The following is a 23,827-nucleotide window of genomic DNA, read 5'->3' as shown; positions in this document are numbered from 1 at the left end:
GTCAGTTAAGCGTCCGACTTCAGCTCAGGTCACGATCTCGCGGTCCGTGAGTTCGAGCCCCGCGTCGGGCTCTGGGCTGATGGCTCAGAGCCTGGAGCCTGCTTCCGATTCTGTGTCTCCCTCTCTCTCTCTGACTCTCCCCCGTTCATGCTCTGTCTCTCTCTGTATCAAAAATAAATAAACGTTAAAAAAAATTAAAAAAAAAAAAGTTTTGAGCCAGTCTAATACATAAAGTATTCAAACTCATAAAGAGTATGGTTTTTATCGTGCTATTATAATACAATTTTTCATGAAGGTTATATATGACACATTTTCAAAATTATATCTCAGAATAAATATATTCTAAACATACACTAGAATCATTTTATATATTAGTGATGATTTTATATATATTTTTTTCTTATACTGAAGTGTAATATATACAGAAAAGTGCCCAAATAAGAAGGGTATAGTTTTTATATTATTTTTCATAAGGGACATATAGTATATTTTCAAAGTTGTGTCGCAGAATAAATATATTCTGAACATACACTGACATCATTTCCTATTATGAAGATACATGCATTTGTCTTACACCCTAATGCCTGAGATTGACCTGGTTCCTGCAACATTTACATCGTTTCAGAAGTGGCACGAGGAAGTCATCACGTACAAAGATGAAGTTGAGGATGTGGGCGCCAGAGCTCAGGAGATGCTGGACGAGAACCATGTGAGCAGCAGCATGGGCTGTCAGGCCACCCAGCTCACTTCCAGATACCAGGCCCTTCTTCTCCAAGTGCTGGTGAGTGCACCACCAGCGGCTCACGACCAGCCAGCACATTTCACAGGCAGAAATGTTCTCCCTTCCTTCAACTTCTGGTGAAGACACACATTTATCAAGAAAGGGCCTGGTACAGGTCTCTAATTTCCTGTCCAATTCTGTTTTTCCTTTTAAAGGAGCAGATACAGTTCCTGGAGGAAGAGATCCAGAGTTTGGAGGAATCAGAATTATCCCTAAGTTCCTATTCTGATTGGTACAGCTCCACTCATAAAAACTTCAAGAACGTGGCCACCAAAATTGACAGAGTAGATAAAGCGACGATGGGGAAAAAAATGAAGACGTTGGAGGTAGGCGGGCATACGTTGGACTTGTCTCCAAACCTCAGTTCTTGCACCCTGTTGGCCCTTTCCCCCCGCACAGGTATTGGGAGCATGTGTGCTCATCCTGTTCCCCAGGAGGAGTGATGGTCTGTGGCTCACGCTTCCCTCCAAATATTATGTTGTAATCTCTGTAAGGCCAAAAGTTGGCTTTCGTTGATTTGTGATGTGATTTCACCTGAATGACTCAGACTTGTTGCTCAGGTCTGAATTCCAGTTTGACGCTTAATTAAAAAAAAAATTATCTCAAATTCATGGCACCACGTATTAACAAAAGAGTTTTTACTCAGATCTTTAGGAATACTACTGAGGATGAGAAGAAGGTCAGGTTTTTATTTTTGTTGTTGTTGCTTTAAGTCTCTGATTTGGAAATAATATATTGTTCAAGACTTGTTAAAACCTATATTGAAGTAAGGAAAAGAGGACTCTGATTCGTGGCAGGTCACGTCGGGTTACAAAACTTCAGCAGTGTATTTTAAGGGGAAACTCGAGAATGGAACTTGAAAGCCTTTTCTTTAAAAGGAAAGAAATAATACTAACTCTCTATTTGCTTCCTGCTCCCTCTCTTCCTCAGGGTTTGCTAAAAGACATGGACAAAGGCCACAGTTTGCTGAAATCAGCCCGAGAGAAAGGAGAGAGGGCTCTTAAATACTTGGAGGATGGCGAGGCAGAGATGTTAAGGAAAGACATCCATGAGCATGTGGAGCAGTTGAAGGAACTGACCAGCACCGTCCGGAAAGAGCACATGACTCTGGAAAAAGGCCTTCTGTTAGCAAAGGAGTTCTCGGATAAATACAAAGCACTAACTCAGTGGATATCAGAATACCAAGAAATTCTACACACTCCTGAAGAACCCAAAATGGAATTATATGAGAAAAAAGCTCAGTTATCTAAATATAAGGTAGGATGTCGTTCCTCATTGACAAATGCTCGGGGAGGTCATGCCTGTAGGACTGGGTGGAGGAACATGATTCCTGGTGTGTGTCACCCTTCGTGGGTGCTGGAAAATGTCCTTAACATGTCTGTTCTACTGGCAGTGAGTGATGCAGATTTATTTGGCTAGATGTGGTACATCAGGCTTAGTTCTCCATTCGGGAATCATACCTGCTTTATACTCAGATTGTATCAGTAAATGGCGATCTTTTCTGATAGTCTGATTCAGGTATATGGGTACCCGAGATAAATCTTCCTAGCGTCAGGACCTCATATGTATGAATTTTATCTCTTTTGTATGGAGTCTTTCCTTCATGTTGTGGTACCCAATGCCTATAAGCTGATCTGTGGTAAACTGAGAATGAGATACCAAGTTTGTAAGAAAATAAATTCTAATTAACCACCGGTAGCTTCACATTTTAGAACTTAATTTTTGAAAGAATAAGTGGTGATATGGATACAGCTATACATGACATATAGATAGATATAGGTATTTCACCTGCTCAAATGTTGAAACAGTTCATTGAGGCTTATATGTAGAATAATATGTGTGGAATACATTTGACCCAAATTATTTGGCAACAGTTTTTAAGAGTTACAGTGTGGTGGCTTGCCTCACAGCTTTTCCTTTCCGAAGCGTTTCATCCTCCAGCCATATGTCTATTCCCGTCCTGGGTTTTTCTGCCAAGGGTAACAGTGTGCCTTTGAAAATGCCACCTAAGCATCACAACCGGTTTTCCTCCCTCCCCCTCACTGAGTTCTTGATATATTTAAATAGCACGTTTAGCCTGTTATAGCAATGTAGTTGCTGGAATCCATCCCTCTAACTTCACATCTAGCTCAAGCTGCAATTAATTGCATGCATTCACAGTCAAATGATAACACCTCGCTGCCTTTTGTATTGAGTTTTTTTTTTCCTCCAGTGGAAGAAATGAGGTGGAAAACAGAAATATGAACTATGTTAAATTTAGCCAAGGGTACGTCTTTTCCATACATCCCTCTCCACATGTGTGTGGCTATGTGATGTGTTACTTTTATTCTGTATTTTAAAACTTTATTAATCATAAAGATTATTCTCTAATGTTTCACACTTATTGATTTATAAAATATCTATGAGATCTTTATTTGAGGTCGATAGTCTCACACACGGCCCAGACATATGTATATATTTACTTTGATCACATAGATGAGCTGGCTTTTTTTTTTTTCCTTTGTCATTCAAGTCACTTCAACAAATGGTGCTGTCCCATGAACCATCAATAAAATCAGTGAGAGAGAAAGGTGAAGCTCTCTTGGAGTTGGTGCAGGATGTCACTTTAAAGGACAAAATGGATAAACTTCAAAGTGATTACCAGGACCTCTGTGGTGCGGGAAAGGTAAGGTGAAACCAGAAATTCAATGAAAATGTGACTGGGGCACCTGGGTGGCTCAGTCGGTTAAGCGTCCAACTTCAGCTCAGGTCATGATTTCGAGGTTCGTGAGTTTGAGCCCCACGGCAGGCTCTGTGCTGACAGCTGGGAACCTGGAGCCTGCTTTGGATTCTGTCTCTCCTTCTCTCTCTGTCCCTCCCCTGCTCATGCTCTCCCTCTCTCTCTGTCTCTCAAAAATAAATATTTAAAAAACTTTTTTAAAATAAGTAAAAATGTGCTTATTTGCCAAAAAGGAGTTTTGACTTTATTTCTCAGAATATTAAGGGCTCGTATGAGTCAGGCTTTTTCCTTTTATCCAGATAGGGATTTATTTTATTTATTTTTAAAGTTCATTTATTTATTTTGGGGGTGAGTAGGGGCAGAAAGAGAGAGAAAGAGAGAATCCCAAGCAGGCTCCGCCCTGTCAGCTCAGAGCCCGACTCAGGACTTGATCCCAGAAACCGTAGATCATGACCTGAGCCGAAATCAAGAATCAGACACTCAACTGACTCAGACACTCAGGTGCCCCTCAGATGGGGATTTTAAGTTGTATGATGATTCTTTGTGTTTTTTCTGCTCCTAGTAATTTTTTGAAATATGTAACTGTACTTACCGTATGAGTTGCACTGGGTTTTAAAAAATATAAGGCAGTCATGAGTAGATTTTTGCCTTGAAGTTCATCTCCAATGTGTGCCTGGCTTTACAGGAGCACGTCTGCAGTCTTGAGACGAAAGTCAAAGACCATGAAGATTATAACAGTGAGCTCCAAGAAGTAGAAAAGTGGCTGCTGCAGATGTCAGGCAGACTGGTGGCGCCTGACCTCATGGAGACAAGCAGTCTAGAGACAATTACCCAGCAACTGGCTCACCACAAGGTACACCTGTCTCTAAAGCGCTGAAGAATGCAGGGTGGCTTTAACAGCTGTGCTCTTGTGTGTGTGTGTGTGTGTGTGTGTGTGAGAGAGAGAGAGAGAGAGAGAGAGAGAGAGAGAAAGAGCATGAGCACACATCTCTGGATCATAACAACTGTACTTAAAGAATCAGGTCTGAGTTTCAAGAACATCTGATAACTGAGAACAGTGGAATTCAGTATTTAAGTGAAGCGACAACAGTTCAATCCTGGCTTTCAACTTCTAGACACATCGTGGTGTTTTTCCCAGCTAATAGTTTCCCCCCAGTCCCCCGAAGAATTTAATCTTTCTAAAGTAATTTATCAAAGGAAGATATTAGCTTTATTTTAGAAAAGTGTGGCCAAAGATAGGGTACAGGAATAGTAATCATAAGGTGTCTGGATCCTGGCCAGACTCTGTTCTTTCTAGCCAGGGGAACTTAACCTCTCTGAGACTCCTCCTTTTGCTGTTCTCTAAAGGGCAATAAAGATACCAGCCCCGTCACGGAGCTGTTGTGGTGTCATGGTCATTACAGGAGATGATGTACACGAAAGCATTTTGTAAACCACGAAGCACGGTTACTGATATGCACTGTTCTGACCTTTATTATTATGTATTGGTAGTAATTATATGTGCCAGATGACAGATGTCATGCAGTCACAATTTTATGGAGCAACTTTGGTGACCTTAATGGGAAACTGAATTTTAGTCACGATGTGCTCAATATCTAGTGTGTCTTAAGAAAGCCAGTTAACCTCTTCAGGCTGCAGGATGCCTTATATTGAGGAGGAAATTTTATGTAGCAAATAAGAATAGAAAAACAAGTACACAATATATTCTACTAGGCACCGAGGAAATGCCCTCAATAACCTCATGGTGCAGTGGTTCTAGAACAACTCAAAGACAAACGGTTCTTTTCGATATGGTGTGTATGCGATAACCATTAACCCAGCACCAGTTCAGAACATGGTGGACTGTGGGCTGCTGAGATCCCATTAGAGTTTCTCTTAAGTATATCGACGTGTCAACCCAGGAAACCTGGTGTTGGAATGTGCCACTTGTCACTAGTATTGTATCGCTGTAAGGAAATTAAAACCTGATTTGAAAAAGTTGGTTCTCCCTCTGTAAGGGATCTGTGAAAATGCTCACTGGAGACCACGTATGGGAATGGGGTGTGTACAAGCTGGAGTCAGGCAGAGTGGGGTCCAGAGCCTGGGGCCCTGCCATTTACTGATGATTTGACTTGGAGCATGTTATATAACCTCTCTGTGCTTCAATCTCCTTAGCTGTAAAATGATGATGATAATATACACTTATTAGGGATATATATAGTTCCTAGACTATACCAGGTACTTAATAAATGGTGCATGGTAAATATTATTTTTATTAGTATAAATACTATGTAATGTAAGTTAGGTATTATATAACTATAAATTACTATTAAGGTAGTCAATTATTATATTGTAGATATTATATTATTAATTAGATATTAGTAAATTAGATTAAGTAGTAATTGGGTTATTTTAGATGTAAATTATACCTGAGTTATAATTTATAGAGCTGCAAAATGTATGGACACCCATTTTGCTGATAATAATACCATGGAACAGATACCTCTGTAACTGTATAACTGAGGTCATCCATGAATTCGCTCTCGTCTTAACGGTTACTGCATCATCCCTATATAACGTAATCTATTAAACTGATTACCTCTCCCCATGAGAGTATCATTAAAAACAGATTTTTTGTTTGTTTGTTTGTGAATCTGGTCACCAAGGCAACATGCGAAAGTCTTTCAAAAACATCGTTAAACAGTGAAATGATTGATTTTAAACTTTTTTGATAAATTGGCTATTTAAAAACTGAAGGTGAAATTATGAGAACTCTGTATTTTTTTCCATTTTTGCAGGCAATGATGGAAGAAATTGCAGGTTTTGAAGACCGTTTGAACAACCTTAAAAGTAAAGGCGACAATTTGATCAGCCAGTGTGCAGACCACCTTCAAGCAAAACTAAAACAAAATGTGTACGCTCACCTGCAGGGCACTAAGGACAGTTACTCAGCTGTCTGCAGTACAGCTCAGAGGGTGAGTACCCCTAGAATATTCTAGAATGACAATGAATTAAAGAGGAAGTCTGTATAATCTAGAGCTTTTAAAAAATAACGTTGATCTTCAGTCTTCAGGATAACTTTGTTGCATTTCCAGATAGGAAATAGGACGATAGGTTTCATAGCCTCTGTGTGGACACACAATCACATATCACACATTTGATCGATGTGAAGATACTCAGTTTTCCCAATCCCTTTATTTCATAGATTGATTGTGAAAATTTTTAAAAATTTTGTTTTCTTTTGATTTGCACACTATCAATACTTATAATTTGCCATTTATTCTCTAACACCAAAGTAAGTTTATTCTGTACTTTTCACAATAATTGTTTTCTGTTTAACTCTATGCCACCTAGGTTCTAGTCCAATTCAACATTTCTATGAAATCATGTAGAACTTGGATAGGGGAGGGGGGCCTGGGTGGCTCAGTCAGTTAAGCGTCCAACTTCGGCTCAGGTCATGATCTCACAGTTTGTGAGTTCGAGCCCCGCGTCGGGCTCTGTGCTGACAGCTGAGAGCCTGGAGCCTGTTTTGGATTCTGTGTCTCCCCCCCCCTCTCTCTCTCTGCCCCTCCCTGGCTCACACTGTCTCTCAAAAAAAAAACATTAAAAAAAAAGAAAGAAATTGGATAGGGGTGCCTGTGTGGCTAAGTCGGTTAAGCATTTGACTCTTGACATTGGCTCAGGTCATGGTCTCATGGTTGTGGGATCAAGCCCCACATTGGGATCCTCACTGAGCATGGAGCCTGCTTGGGATTCTCTTTCTCCCTCTCTCTCTGCCCCTCCCCCACTCATTCTGTCTCTCTCCCTCTGTCTCTGTCTCTTCCCTGCTCTCTCTCTCACAAAAATAAATAAATAAACTTAAAAAAAAGAAATTGGATAAAGGAGTTAGTATCAAATTTGAGACATAACTTAATGGGTGTTCTTTTTTTTTTAATTTTTTTTTAAACGTTTATTTATTTTTGAGACAGAGAGAGAGCATGAACGGGGGAGGGTCAGAGAGAGAGGGAGACACAGAATCCGAAACAGGCTCCAGGCTCTGAGCGGTCAGCACAGAGCCCGACGTGGGGCTCGAACCCACAGACCGTGAGATCATGACCTGAGCCAAAGTCGGACGCTTAACCGACTGAGCCACCCAGGCGCCCCTTAATGGGTGTTCTTAATGGAATTCTTAATGTTATAGAAATAGTCTAAGATGGATAAGAATCACTCTTCTAACAAAAATTAGTTAAAATCAATGAATTGCGTTTTATCATTTCAGAATTTTTAAGTGGCATGGCAAAACGTCCATTATTTTTGTTAGTGGGCTAGCCAGTAAAAACTGGAGGTATACACGTGACATGGGAAGAATGCTCTGTCTTCATCATGATTAAAAAAAGATGCTAGGTGACATTAGTTGACTCACTGGACTTGAAAAACTCACATTCAAAAAATTAAGAAAGGAGTGGCTAGGACTCAGTTGGTTAAGCATCCAACTCTTGATTTTGACTCAGGTCATGACCTCAGGGTCATGAGATTAAGCCCACGTCAGGCTCTGTGCTGAGCCTCAGGAGTCTGCTTAGAATTCTCTACCTCTCTCTCTCTGTCTCTCTCTCCCTCTGGCCCTCTCCCCTGCACACCAGAAAGTTCCATGCTGTTTTATTTCATTTCACTCCCTTTTCCCCTCTATGTCATCATCTGCAATTATTTGTTAGATTTACTTAATCCTTCAATAGAGATTTTTTTTGAACACTGATTTTGTAGCACGCATTTTCTACACATTAAGGATATTGTTTAATTGAAAAAAACTGGTAAATTTTCAAAGACAAACACATAATTTTAAAATAAATTTTTAAAAACTGATGAAATTCTAAGAACATAATCAGAACCTTGTGATTAATGTGTGTAAAATGATAAAGAAAACTAAACACCTTATCTCTTTTTAGTTCTGCTAGAATAAGAATAAATAAGAGACAGTTCCAATATCAGATGAAAATGGTGAATTTAACAGATGACAGAGAAAAGCAGAATTCATTGTTTCTCTTGTGTTAAAAGAAGAAAAGCCATGCTAACTTCATTTCCTTCTTTTTTCTTTTCTTTCTTCTTTGTTTTTAATAGAATAGTTTGTTCAGAAAAACATTATAGGTATATTTCACCTTGATTCCAAGGAGACACGTAATAGTTTCTTAGTATGTCATTATGGATAAAATGGAAATTGGTTGGCTGGCTGAGGATTAGTGAATTGAGTAGACATACTAGAAGATGTTTGGATTACTATGGATTATTGTTGTCCTGGAATACAACTTCTAAAATGAAATGACGGCATCCAACTTTCCCATTCCCTATGTTACAGTTTAGTTCCAATTTGACCATATTCTTAAAGCAGAAGTATTTGAGTTAGAGAAATACTGGTTGCCTTTTCATGATGCGGTGTTTTATTTTTACGTTTAGTTTCTAGCTTAAACAAAACATACAATATTTATTAGATGGCGGTGGTGGGAGGGACTGCAAAAGCTCTGATTTATGTTTGACAATTGACTTCAAAGGTTTCACGTATTCTACCCATTTCTACTGTTACATTAGCCCTGCCCACATTCTCTTCCTCTACTCAAGATATTATAACACGCAGGTTGAGAAGTGATAAATTAAAGATGGCCATTGAGCTTTGCCATATTTTGGAACATAAGCAGACTCCTTAGATGTGTATATGGTACTGGGGAGTCCTGTGGATAAAATCCATGTAAATGGTCCGGTCAGTGTCTTTCATTTGAGTCCGGTGATCTTTATAGAGATCAACAGAGATTTCCTGATCATCCTAATAACCGTCCCATGATTGTTTCGTCTCAGGTGTACCAGAGTTTGGAACATGAACTTCAGAAGCATGTTAGCCGACAAGACACTCTACAGCAATGCCAGGCCTGGCTCTCTGCAGTCCAACCAGATTTAAAGCCAACCCAGCACCCACCTCTGAGCAGAGCAGAAGCTGTAAAGCAGGTAGTAGAGTCCTGAAAGTTTATGTCATACTGTGATTCACTCATTTAGTGAAATTGTGTTAAGTATTTACTATGTACCAAGTTGTGCTGACTCCTGAGGGCATAAAAGTATAAATAAAATCTGAGCTTCACAGTCGTCGAGTTCACGTTCTAAGCTAGGAAGATGGACACAATACTGACGGTCAGCCTGATAGAACAGAAAGAGCACAGGCAGTGTAACTGAGACATCAACTTTAATAACTACTCAGCAGCGTAACCATGGGTAAGTCACTTAATTTTTCTGAGCCCCAGGGTCCTCGTATGTAGTGATGATTGTAAGTATATTTACTTCTGAAGGTTTTGAAGAAATTCACGTGTCATACTGCAATGTACATGATTTGTAAACAGAAAGGAGGGGTGATTTTTTTTCCCCCATGGGATATTTGGCCATGTCTGGAGACCGTTTTGGTTGTCACCATGGGGAGTGTTGGGGATGCTGTTGGGACCCGCCAGGGAGACTGCTGAGCCCTGTGCTGAACAGGGCAGCCCCCACAGCAGAGATTCACTTGGTTTCAAATGTCAATAGTTCTGAGGTTGAAAAGGCATAGAGGCATAAATCCAACAAATTAGGTTGTAGGGTCCACTCCCCTGTGAGGTCTTCCATGGTCTCCCCCCCCCCCCACCCCCCACCCCCACCTCTTTGACCTTTGCTCCTACTGGGTCACTCCACACCAGCCTCAGGGCTTTGCATTTGCTGTGGATTCATCACCTGCAATGTTCTTTCCCCAGGGCATTACTGGCTCCCTCCCTGAACCAATTCCATTCCTCAGAGAGCTCTTGGAGGTACACTCCCCAAAGGAACAGCACCTCTTCATCCTACTTCCCTACCTTTACTCTGCTACATGTGTTTATTGCTACCAAACATCGCATTGCATGTTCATTTGTTTACGTATTATCTGTCTCTCTCATAAGAACATAAGCTCCATGGAAACAAGGGTTTTGTTTTCGGTACTGCAAACACAGTGTCTAACATAGAGCTTGCAGAGACTCTGAGTCTCTTCACAGAAACACATCTCTCTGTGTTTCTGTGTATAGATTAAAGATCCACCCGGAGAGGCCTTCCTTAGGGCTATGGAAAGGGAAGACCACTGCAGGAAGTTTATGCAGAGGAAAAAAGCCCAGCCATCTTCACTTTTACTAAACTGGAATGAAGTTTACAAATGCACGATGACCTTTTCTTTCTGTCTCTAGAATGTGAAGAAGCAGGCTAGAGTAGGCTACTGATTCTTCCTCTGAAATGGAAAACAAGCTACAATGTGAGCAGAGAATCTGGAAAGATGGTAGAAGTTTCTTATGTGTTCTCTTTCCCAGACCATAATTACGTTGAGAAGCAGCCGCTGGGCAGATGGATCCCTGCCAGTGTGTTTTGAATTCCTTCCTGCGAATCACTAATATGCATCATTTATAACAAGGGTGAAAATATTGAGCATAGCAAGGTTATTTTTGGAATGTCAACAAGATACTACAAATGGTACAAATATTTGCTCTGTAAACATGGCATGTTTCTCTTTCACTCTGACAAGTTTGGGGTTGTTTCCAGGTCAAACACTACAGAGCTTTGCAGGAACAGGCAAGGACTTACTTAGATCTCCTCTGCTCCACATGTGACTTGTCAAGCTCTTCAGTGAAAACCACAGCAAAAGACATCCAAGAAACAGAGCAAATGGTAAAATGTTTAAAAATCACATTGTATTGGTCTGTTTTGTTATATTCTCTTGCTTCAATGTTAGAAGTCAAAGAAAATATTTCCTTGGGTTATTCTTTCTATTGGATTCTACAGCCATTATAATAAGTAGATATTTGAATTTCAACTAAGTCACAGAAAGTAAGCACAAGGATACCGATGCCACTGAATTGGAACATTTAGTTGCATTGAACCACTCATCATTAGTGCCTCTTTCCGCTCCTCTTTTCTCAATTACCATTCTCTCTTCTTTTCTGATTTTTCCACTCCTTTTTGTTTTTCTTTTCTTTTTTTCCAACTTTTCCTTTAGATAATACTAAATATGAAAAGGATCCCTGATCCTTGCTTTATATTACGGATAGGAAAGAACATGCCATCTGTCCAGGCCCTTCTAATCCATCCACGGTGACTGAGGGTGGTGTTGAGAAGGATTCTGAAGCTGTGTCTGGGCTCGTGTTGTGAGAACAACACGTTGTGAGAAGTCAGCAGTACTTGTCCGCAGCAGGTGCCAGCACGGAAGCCGTGTGTTCGCCAATGCTGCCTTAAACGTGTTAAGGCCACACGCTTGGGTTTAAAACAAAAAAACTTAAAAAAGAGTCAGGTTTGATATTTAATTGACTAAATATTCACAGAATAGAGAAAGGATATAAAGGAAAAAAGTATGGGAGAAATTAAATAATAATGTAGATATTAAAATCATTAGAATCGTGTGTGTGTTTTTTTTAACTTTTATATTGTCAAAACAAATCTCTCCTTAAATCCCTATGAAAGATGATAAAATTCACATATCTTCTTAAAGACATTATTTACTGAGGAGCGCCTGGGTGGCTCAGTCGGTTAAGCGTCCGACTTCGGCTCAGGTCCTGATCTCACAGTTCGTGGGTTCGAGCCCCGCATCGGGCTCTGTGCTGACAGCCCGGAGCCTGGAGCCTGCTGCGGATTCTGTGTCTCCCTGTCTCTCTGCCCCTCCCCCACTCATGTTCTCTCTCTCTCTCTCTCTCTCTCTCTCTCTTTCTCAAAGATAAATAAATGTTGAAAAAATTAAAAAAATTATTTACTGAAATAAATTATACAGTTTCAAAAGTCAGTGAAGGCAATCTAAAAATACATCCAACACTTACTTGGTGTCTTGTAAGTATCAAGAAATGCACAATCAAGAGTAATATAAGTCTTTTCTAGTTAACCCCAAGACCGAATTCATGAGTCAGTCAAGCAGATATGTCTACTGAAATGCCCAATGTAAAAAAACAGCTTTGACCTAATACATTGTTAAAACTTCCAGAGCTTTACAACTAATTGAAATCATATGGCATAAGTCTTAGACATTTAAAGTCTTCAGAAAATCTTAACATAAAACCTACTTTTCTTGAAGCAAATGAAGAATTCCTTTTGGGTTTATGACGGAGTGGGTGTGTGTGTTCGTGCACATGCATATGTGCGTGTCTGTTGGCCTGTGTACACGGACAGCCTGAAGAATTGTATCTCTGATTGACTAAACCTAAATGTTTCTACCGCTGCTAAGTTTTGCCTCTGTGCTCTCTCAAGATTGAGCAAAGGCTTGTCCAGGCCCAGAACTTAACTCAGGGCTGGGGAGAGATCAAACACATGAAGGCTGAACTTTGGATTTACCTCCAAGATGCTGACCAGCAACTACAGAACATGAAGAAGAGGCACTCAGAACTGGAGTTAAACATTGCGCAGAACATGGTTTCCCAAGTGAAGGTAGGAATTCTTGGGGTCCAGGGGAGATAAAGGCGACTATGACCTATGACCGGCTTATGTCAGTCACTCCTTCAACATTAGTATAGCTATTTAAGGAAGGAGATAGAATCAGAATAACCTTGATTCGAAGCCAGGAAAGGACAGACAAGAAAGTAAATATTTAAATATATTCTCAGGGCTACAGTTAGATACTTGGATTGAAGGACGTTCACTAGGTAGTTCGTTTCTGAACAAAACAGCTGCGGTTTAGCCGAAAGAGCTAGAAGACTCTGCCACTAAACAAACGTGAAGCCTTATTATTTACTAGCCTTTCGCCACAATATTGCTAAAGCTGTAGGATTGTAAATGTATCAATTAATTAAATGTATCTAACCTATAAAATATGTATTAATATATGATTAATGCGAAATATAATATGAATAGGACTTATATTATAGTTTAAATATAATAGAAAATTATTTAAAGTATATTAACTTGATTAGAAGCTGTACCAGATTTTTGACAAACTTTAAGATTTAGTTTTGTCTGTCATAGTGAGCCATTTATATTTTCTACTGGACCGTTGTTTGCATATGCAGAAAAAAAAGAATAGAGATACATTTTTTTCTCAAAAGATTTTTAGAAAACCAGGGCTGCACTTAAAGATAAAATACTGCCTTTTTTCCCTTAATAACTGCAGTATTGTTTCAGTCATTGTTTCAGTCATTGTTACAGTATTTATCTGTTTCTCTTTATACTTCTCAAACTAACATAGCAAAGGAAAATACCACAGTTACCCTTTGATTCTTACATACTTGAAAATATTCATAAAGAGCTACGATTTTTAGATGTCCTCTTTGTCCTTCATGACCCCTTCATTCTACCTTCTCCAGCTACTTGAAGTGTGTGCAAATAGTATGTCTCTGTCTCACTCTGTGTTTATTGGGGGCATGGGAGGCTTATTACATCTAATCTATTTTGTTGTTGTTATCCTTCAGGATTTTGTTAAGAAGCTACAGTGTAAGCAAGCATCAGTGACCGCGATTACAGAAAGGGTGAATAAGTTGACCAAGAAGCAGGAGTCTCCTGAACACAAGGAAATAAGCCATTTAAATGACCAGTGGTTAGATCTGTGCCGTCAGGCTAACAGTCTGTGCTTGCAAAGGGAAGAAGATCTTCAGAGAACAAGAGATTACCATGACCGTATGAATGTTGTTGAAGAGTTCTTAGAAAAATTCACTACAGAATGGGATAACTTAGCCAGGTAACAGCATTTCTCTAGCGGCTCACCAAAACGCTAAGCCAGAAATGTCCTCCTTTTTATAAAAATCAAAAATGTCTTACAATTTAAACATCCTATTGTCTGTCGTTGTAAATACTGATGAAACATTATTAAGAACCTCATGTTGTCCTGTGGATACAGAGTCATGGTTTGCCTCACTCGGTGTTAATGTAACCAGTGACTAAAAGGAAGATGTTTGAAAAAAAGCCCCATTTTCTGCCGTGACCTGAAGAGACATTCCAAACACTATTACACGGTGACTTCAAAGAATATCCCAAGAATATGTGTAGTTTTGTTTAATTATCAGCTATGAGACTATCATCAATTCATGAAATGAATCCTTCTTGACTCTCTGTATTCCATAGGTTTCTTATCATTTCTGTAAAGTGTTACATACTATATAATTCAGTCAAGTTTCCTTGTACTTTTGGAATTCTAGAAATTAGTGAACAATCCAAATTCAATCAATGTGTGTCCTTTGTGATTTTGTAGCAATTGAACCCCTCTTACCTTGTTTGAAAAGGATTTCCTTCTTCCCCACATATACTGGGTCATCATATATAAACTTCTGATCACTGTAATTGTTAAAATCCACACTTCTTCTGCCTAGATTTATTAATTTGTAGCAATTAAAACTAAAAACATTATTCTAAAAAATTTTTTAACGTTATTTATTTTTGAGAGAGAGTGAAACAGAGCACAAGCGGGAGAGGGGCAGAGAGAGAGCGAGACACAGAATCCAAAGCAGGCTCTAGGCTCTGGGCTGTCAGCACAGAACCTGACACAGGGCTCGAACTCACGAACTGCGAGATCATGACCTGAGCCAAAGTCAGACGCTTAACCGACTGAGCTACCCAGGTGCCCCTAAAAACATTATTCTAGATATAAATTATAGTGCTTTTTCTGGAAGGAGGTACACTATTTTCTGATTTGTTTACCTTTCCTTGATGCTCAGCATTCTACAAGTCTTTGAGACAAATCCAGCCAGTATCAGTAAAAACCCTTGATTTGGGTTTATAATAGGCTCCTCCATCTGGTTGACACAGGTACCTCAGACTTCCTAAGTCCCAAACAGAACTCATCATCCTACGTCCCAGCCCTGTTCTTTATGCTTCAGAACTCATTGTTTTGTAATTGAAAGAGACTTACAAGATTTCTTTTATCACATGTGTTTTGTAGTCAAAGGGTTGAGAGTTCTTTACATTTCACACTTACTTTTAAAGATTCCTGATGACAAGCAAACAATATCTAAGTACATAGATGAGTAGCTATTAGAGTTATTGGTTATATCTTACAGATTAAACTATCTAGTGCTTTATTGTTGGAGCTTCTTCTCATAGGAGAGCATATAATTCATGAATGACTTATTCATTTCTTTTAAGAATGCAGTAGATTGGTGTGCTTGGGTGGCTCAGTTAAGTGTCTGACTCTTGATTTTGGTTCAGGTCATGAGATTAAGCCCCGTGTTGGGGCTCAACGTGGAGCCTGCTTAGGATTCTCTCTCTCCCATTCTCTCTGCCTCTCCCCTGTTCATTCTTTCTCTCTCTCTCTCTCTCTCTCTCTCTCTCTCTCTCTCTCTCAAAAAAATGCAGATCAGTGCTAGTCAATATTTAGTGTTTACACAAATCATCCGGGGATGTTGTTAATATGCAGATCGTGTTCAACTGATGAGAGCCAGAGGTAGAAGCTAAAAGTTCAGGTCAGATGTGATGGGAGGGCAGCATTAGCCTGAAGAAGAAGCACAGAGAAGTATCTAGGCAACTTGTTTTGGTGCAGCTTCTGATATAGAAATATATGAGACATTGGATCAGATGGACTTGACAGATATATTTAGAACTCTGCATCCCAAAGCAACAGAGTATACTTTCTTCTCCAGTGCACATGGAACATTCTCCAAGGTAGATCACATACTGGGTCACAAAACAGCCCTTCATAAGTATAAAAGAATTGAGATCATACCATGCACACTTTCAGACCACAATGCTATGAAACTTGAAATCAACCACAGGAAAAAGTCTGGAAAACCTCCAAAAGCATGGAGGTTAAAGAACACCCTACTAAAGAATGAATGGGTCAACCAGGCAATTAGAGAAGAAATTAAGAAAATATATGGAAACAAATGAAAATGAAAATACAACAATCCAAACGCTTTGGGATGCAGCGAAGGCAGTCCCGAGAAGAAATATATGGGTCTTATATTCCATAATAATCACAGAACCTCTTCAATAAACCGTGAACTGAGCTGCTGTAAGCTAAGAACACCCACTTAAAGAAAATGTTGAAGTGTAATTTAACATGGTAGGAACGACCATAGATATTCACTGAAACTAATTTGTCTTTGTATCTTTCAATGTACTGACAGGTCCGATGCAGAGAGTACAGCCGTCCACCTAGAAGCTTTGAAAAAGTTAGCGCTCGCACTGCAGGAGAGAAAGCAGGCTGTGGAGGATCTGAAAGATCAAAAGCAAAAAATGATAGAACATCTGAATTTAGATGACAAAGAATTAGTCAAAGAACAGACAAGTCACCTCGAACAACGCTGGTTTCAGCTTGAGGACCTCGTTAAAAGGAAACTCCAAGCGTCAGTCACCAACCTGGAGGAGTTAAATGTGGTGCGGTCCAGGTTTCAGGAACTAATGGAGTGGGCAGAAGAACAGCAGCCCAACATCGCTGAGGCCCTTAAGCAGAGCCCCCCACCCGATATGGCCCAGAACCTCCTCATGGACCACCTCGCCATCTGCAGTGAACTGGAGACCAAACAGATGCTCCTGAAATCGCTCATAAAGGACGCTGACAGGGTGATGGCTGACCTTGGCCTAAATGAGCGGCAGATCATCCAGAAAGCCCTTTCTGATGCACAGAGACACGTGAATTGCCTCAGTGACTTAGTGGGCCAGAGACGAAAGTACTTAAACAAGGCCTTGTCCGAGAAAACCCAGTTCCTCATGGCGGTGTTCCAGGCAACCAGCCAAATTCAACAACATGAGCGAAAGATAATGTTCCGTGAACACATCTGCCTGTTACCGGATGATGTGAGCAAACAAGTCAAAACATGCAAGAGTGCGCAAGCCAGCCTCAAGACGTACCAAAACGAGGTCACTGGACTTTGGGCTCAGGGTCGTGAATTAATGAAAGGAGCCACAGAGCAGGAAAAGAGTGAAGTACTGGGTAAGCTTCAGGAATTACAGAGTGTCTATGACACCGTTTTACAAAAGTGTAGCCATCGGCTCCAAGAACTAGAGAAAAGTTTGGTTTCTAGGAAACATTTTAAGGAAGATTTTGATAAAGCCTGTCACTGGCTAAAACAAGCAGATATTATTACATTTCCTGAAATCAACCTAATGAATGAGAGCGCTGAGCTGCATGCCCAACTGGCCAAATACCAACACATTCTTGAACAATCTCCAGAATATGAAAATCTCCTACTTACGCTGCAGAGAACTGGGCAGGCCATATTGCCATCGCTGAATGAAGTCGATCATTCCTACCTCAATGAAAAGCTAAATGCTCTTCCCCTGCAATTTAATGTAATCGTTGCCTTGGCTAAAGACAAGTTCTATAAAGTCCAAGAAACAATTCTTGCTCGGAAAGAGTACGCTTCCTTGATCGAGTTGACAACCCAGTCTCTGAGTGAACTTGAGGACCAGTTCTTAAAGATGAGCAAAGTCCCCACTGACCTGAGAGTTGAAGAGGCCGTGTCTCTTCAGGAAGGCTGCCGAGCCCTGTTGGGAGAGGTGGCCCGCCTCGGGGAAGCGGTGGATGAGCTGAACCAAAAGAAAGAAAGTTTTAGAAGTACAGGACAGCCTTGGCAGCCAGACAAGATGCTGCACCTCGTCACCTTGTACCACAGGCTGAAGCGACAAACGGAACAAAGGGTTGGCTTACTGGAAGACGTCTCCAGTGCCTATCAAGAGCATGAGAAGATGTGCCACCAGCTAGAAAAACAACTGCAGGCTGTGAAAACGGAACAGTCCAAAGTGAATGAGGAGACGCTTCCCGCAGAGGAGAAGCTCAAAATCTATCACTCGCTGGCGGGAAGCCTTCAGGATTCAGGAATCGTGCTAAAACGAGTGACCGTGCATCTTGAAGATCTGGTTCCACACCTTGACCCCTCGGCTTATGAGAAAGCCAAGCAGCAGATCCAGTCCTGGCAAGAGGAGTTAAAAGTCTTGACTTCTGCCATTGGCGCAACGGTGACGGAGTGTGAGAGCCGCATGGTGCAGAGCATAGACTTCCAGACAGAGCTGAGCCGCTCCCTGGACTGGCTGAGGAGCGTGAAGGCAGAGCTAAGGGGGCCGGTGTGCCTGGACCTGAGCCTCCAGGACATCCAGGAGGAGATCAGAAAGACCCAGATTCATCAGGAAGAGGTCCAGTCCAGCCTGAGAATCATGAATGCCCTGAGTAACAAGGAGAAGGAGAAATTCACGAAAGCCAAAGAGCTCCTTTCTGCAGATTTTCAGCACACTCTTGCTGAGCTCTCAGAGCTGGACGGAGACGTTCAGGAAGCTTTACGCACCAGACAGGTTGGTTTACTAGGGCCTTCTCGTCCTGTTTTCCACTCTGCTTATTTGTAAACAGTTGTGAGAAATTCCTTGGTTTTTATTTTGGGTTAAAATCGCTTCGTTCCGGAGTTCTTTTTTGATACTATAGTGAGTCATCTTCAACCTGACTTTTAAAAAGGTCCTGATTGTTTAGGTGCCTGATATTAATCTCACGGGATTCCATATTGACTTTTCCTTAGTTATAACACGTACCTCAGTTGTCTCTCACCTTTAGAAGAGACGATACAAGATAGCACTAATATAATCATATTAATATAATAATATAATCACGTATGAGTACACTCATACTAAAATTAATTAGCAATGAATAAGTAGAGATGCCTTTGTTAAACAATCTGAAGCCTGGTATGTCTAAGATTAGCGCTGGAGGCATTATAGAGAGCATGCAGTCCTGACCCCATGCCGAGCCACGTTTCTCGTGGGGTCTCTCACCAATTGCCTCATCTCTTCACCCTTTCCTCCTCTGCTCTTCCTTCCCTGCGGCACAGCAAAAGCAAGCCTCGAAGGTTCATCATGACTTTATTTGGGGATAACAAAGAAATGGGAGTATGCACAGAACTTCTCAGTTTGACCTCCCAATTGCCCCTTGTTCTGGGGCCCGCAAATTCTGTGTGTTCAAAAATAAGAGATATAAGAGCTCCCAGACTATTCTGTTCTGACTTATCCTTTGGACCTTTTTTTTTTTTTTTTTTCTCTCCCACATCTGTCCTCAGCCCCTGATTCTATGGGATTTCAGCCAGCCATTTAAGTAAAAGATGATTTTCTTTAGGGTAACATAATAGCTAAAATTTTAGGGTAAAGCACACCTGAGTTTTAATCTCAGTTACTTCATCTTGGGCAAATTACTTACATCCCTTAAATCTTAGTTTCTGCTCCGGGGAAGAGGGATAATGATATTTCCCTCTTGGACTTCTATTCTCTGCATAGGGCCTGGTGTAGACAGAAATAGCCCGCAGTGAATCTTAGCTATCACGTAACTTTATTTTCCACATACATTAAGGTTAACACTAAATAGATTTTTTTTTTTTAATTTTAACATTTGGGTAAAATCTTACTAAACGTCATCAGCTAAAGTTCTGACTTCTCAAACTATAGTCTATTTAGTGTATTTTTTCCCTTTCATGTAGATTCAAGGTCATTGTTAATTTTTTTTTTTTTTTAATTTCCCTATAGCTATAGCTATAGAGCATTTAACCTAGAGTGAAGAATCAGGACAGAAGTTACCTGGAGTTTTCATTCTCGAGAAACATCTGTTCTATAAGCTTGCATCTGTTGATCTGATGATTTTTGAACCAAAATCTCGAATCTGTTAAGGTGATCTTGTGATTGATAGTCTTAATTGATTATCTTGGCCCATTAACTAAAGGTTGTGGTTCCAGGGGCATTTCTAATCTCCGCCATTGATTCTTTGCTTGTCCATACACATTCTTTCCTTCTTAAGTGCCAATCTTGTATGTACTTTCTGTGTCTGCTTATACAATGATGGCTTGTCTTGTTCAGTCACAGCTGGCTGGTTACAATGTTTCCTTTCCTTCTGGATTTGAATGGATTTCATTTTATGGGGTCCGCTTTCCATTCTTAAACTTTTCTGTTTCAGTCTCTATTCAAGACTTATGGGCCACTATTTTACTTCCAGAAATTGCTATTTAGTGTGGTGAATGCTAGTTTGGACATTTGGTGTTATTGTACTTCCTTCTCCCCACCCCCATTTTTATTGAAGGTTAACTGACAAATAAAACTGTAAGATATTTAAAGTATATAATGTAATGGTTTGAGATATGTAAACATTGTATAAAAATTTCCCCCATTGAGTGACTTAATATATCCCGCACCTCACCTTTTTGTTTTGGTGAGAACATTTAATTCCTAATGTCTTAGCAAATTTCAATGAACAATCCAGTGTTGTCCACTGTCGTCACCATGTTACACATTAGATCCTCAGACCTCATTCAACTTAAAACTAAAAATGTACACCATCTTACCAACGTCCCCTATTTTTTTTCATCCCCCAACCCCCCAGCAACTACTTGTCTGCTTAATTTCTATGATTTCAACTTTTTTTTTTTCCTTTAGATTCCACATGTCAGTGAGACCATGTGGTATTTGTTTCTCTTCCGTCTGGCTTATTTTGCTTAGCATTATACCTCCCAGGTTCATCCATGTTTTCTCAAATGACAGGATTTCCTTGTTTTTAAAATAATGTTCATAATACATGTTTTCTTTTCTTTTTTGTAGTTGAAGTATGGTCGATACACATTACATTAGTTTCAGGTATACAACATAGTAATTTGACAAGACTATATATCATGCTATGCTCACCATGAATGTAGTTACCCTCTGTCAGCATTCAACACTATTACAACACCACTGGCTATATTCCCTAAGCTTTTTACCTTTCATCCCCACGACTTACTCATTCCGTAACTGAGAGCTTGTACCTTGCACTCTCCTTCACTCGTTTTGCCCATCCCCCCTGCTCACCTCTCTGACAACCATCATTTTATTCTCTGTATTTAGGGGTGTGTTTCTGCTTTTTGTTTGTTTTTTCATTTGTTTTGGTTTTTGATTCTACATATAAGTGAAATCATGTGGTATTTGTCTTTGTCTGACTTATTTCACTTAGTCTAATACCCTCTAGCTCCATCCATGTGGTCGCAAATGGCAACATCTCCTTTTGTTTTTACGGCTGGGTAGTATTCCATTGTGTATATGTACCACAGCTCCTTATCCATTCATCTGCTGATAGATGAATTTATCATCTATGGGTAGCTTCCATATCTTGGCTACTGTAAATACTGCTGCTATAAACATACGAGTGCATATATCTCTTGAGTCAGTGTTTTCATTTTCTCTGGGTTAATATTCAGTAGTGGAATTACTGGATTGTATGGCATTTCTATTTTTAACTTCTTGAGGAACTTCCACACTGTTTTCCACAGTGGCTGCACCAGTATACATTCCCCACCAACAGTGCATGAAGGTTCCTCTTTTTCTAAGTCCTTGGTAACACTTGCTATTTCTTGTCTTTTTGATGCTAGTCATTCTGACAAGTGTAAGGTGATATCTCATTGTGGTTTTCATTTGCAGTTCCCAGATGATTAGTGATGTTGATCATCTTTTCATGTGTCTGTTGGTCATCTGGATGTTTTCTTTGGAAATATGTCTATTCAGGTCCTCTGCCCATTTTAATTGGATTATTTGTGTGTGTGTTGGTGTTGAGTTGTTTAAGTTTTTAAAATATATTTTGGCTATTAGCCCCTAGTTGGATATATCACTTATGAATATCTTCCATTCAGTAGGTTGCCTTTGTGTTTTGTTGATCGTTTCCTTTGTTTTGTAAAAGCTTTTTATTTTGGTGCAGTCCCAACAGCATATTTTTGTTTTCGTTTCCTTTGCCTGAGGAGACATATCTAGAAAAATGTTGCCAAAGCCAATGTCAAAGAAATTACTGCCTATATTTTCTTCTTGGAGTTATATGGTTTTAGGTCTCACACCCAGGTCTCTAATCCATTTTTAGTTTATTTTTGTGTATCACATTTTCTATAGCCATTCATTAGTGAATGAACACTTAGGTTGTTTCCCTACCTTGCCTAGTGAAAAATGCTTCTCTCGACATGGGAGTACAGATATCTTTTTGAGATAATGATTTCATTTCCTTTGGATAAACACCCGGAAGTGGGATTGCTAGATTATATGGTGGTTCTATTTGTAGTTTCTTTAGGAACTTCCATACTGCTTTCCATAGTGGTTGTTATTATACTTCCAGCCAAGTGGGGTATTATCTCACTTTGGTGAATATTCAATCTGTCACATCTTTCAAAGCATATATATTTTTACAAGAGAGAGAAGTTTCAGATATAGTCAAGATACCACTAATACATTTCTTTTTTTTTAACGTTTTTTTAGTTTTATTTTTGAGACAGAGAGACAGAGCATGAACGGGGGGAGGGTCAGAGAGAGAGGGAGACACAGAATCCGAAACAGGCTCCAGGCTCTGAGCCGTCAGCACAGAGCCCGATGCGGGGCTCGAACTCACGGACCGTGAGACCATGACCTGAGTCGAAGTCGGACTCTTAACCGACTCAGCCACCCAGGCGCCCCAATAAATTTCTATTCCAGTTCTGGCCTTGTTTATTTATTTTAACTGCCATAATAAAATCTTTTTTTTTTTTTTTTAATTTTTTTTTTCAACGTTTATTTATTTTTTTGGGACAGAGAGAGACAGAGCATGAACGGGGGAGGGGCAGAGAGAGGGAGACACAGAATTGGAAACAGGCTCCAGGCTCTGAGCCATCAGCCCAGAGCCCGACGCGGGGCTCGAACTCACGGACCGCGAGATCGTGACCTAGCTGAAGTCGGACGCTTAACCGACTGCGCCACCCAGGCGCCCCTGCCATAATAAAATCTTAATAAGAATAGCAGAAGGAAAAAAAAAGATAATAATGAATCGCAGCCACCCCCGCCTCACAAAATCCACCAACGTATCAATTCATTTGTACACATGTATCCACTTGACTGAGGACTGGAAAAGGAATGGAAAAAATTAAACTATTTATGGCAAATACATTGCAATTGAGAGTTGACTGTGTTTGCAATTACTGTCTTTCAGGCTGCCTTGACCCAAATATATAGTCAATGTCAGAGGTACTATCAAGTATTTCAAGCAGCTAACGACTGGCTTGAGGATGCTCATGAAATGTTACAACTGGCAGGCAATGGCCTAGATGTGGAGAGCGTAGAGGAAAATCTCAAAAGCCACGTGGAATTTTTTAGTACAGAAGATCAGTTCCATAGTAATCTGGAGGAGCTCCAGCACCTGGTAGCCAGCCTGGACCCACTCATCAAGCCAACTGGAAAAGAGCACCTAGCACAGAAAATGGCTTCCCTGGAAGAGAAGAGCCAGAGGATAATACAGGACTCACATGCCCAATTAGATCTCTTGCAGAGGTATTAGAGTTGTTTTAGTCTTTATATTTCAGTGAAATGAAGTTTCACATGGAAAAGAATATACCAACGATGTACATTAGCACCTAAATTCCTTCTTCTTAAGTGTCATTAGGCATACTGACATCAGAGCTCTGCATAGAAATGTGTGAGTTTATGTTGCTTAC

General features: G+C 40.1%; 1 protein-coding gene across 1 annotated transcript in view; it reads left to right on the top strand.

Annotated features, from left to right (window-relative positions):
• Nucleotides 1-23,827, top strand: part of SYNE1 (spectrin repeat containing nuclear envelope protein 1) — a 480,852-nt gene that overhangs the window by 271,329 nt on the left and 185,696 nt on the right. Inside the window, 12 exon segments of the mRNA XM_030316617.2 lie at nucleotides 626-781; nucleotides 937-1,107; nucleotides 1,712-2,038; nucleotides 3,294-3,446; nucleotides 4,186-4,353; nucleotides 6,278-6,454; nucleotides 9,303-9,449; nucleotides 11,028-11,153; nucleotides 12,717-12,893; nucleotides 13,871-14,136; nucleotides 16,517-18,677; nucleotides 23,326-23,663. Coding sequence (XP_030172477.1) covers nucleotides 626-781; nucleotides 937-1,107; nucleotides 1,712-2,038; nucleotides 3,294-3,446; nucleotides 4,186-4,353; nucleotides 6,278-6,454; nucleotides 9,303-9,449; nucleotides 11,028-11,153; nucleotides 12,717-12,893; nucleotides 13,871-14,136; nucleotides 16,517-18,677; nucleotides 23,326-23,663 — 4,367 coding nt within the window.

The sequence above is a fragment of the Lynx canadensis genome, chromosome B2 (assembly GCF_007474595.2).
Source record: "Lynx canadensis isolate LIC74 chromosome B2, mLynCan4.pri.v2, whole genome shotgun sequence".
Taxonomy (NCBI): domain Eukaryota; kingdom Metazoa; phylum Chordata; class Mammalia; order Carnivora; family Felidae; genus Lynx; species Lynx canadensis.
Note: the sequence above shows the minus strand (reverse complement) of the source record. Positions and strands in the feature narration are given on the sequence as shown.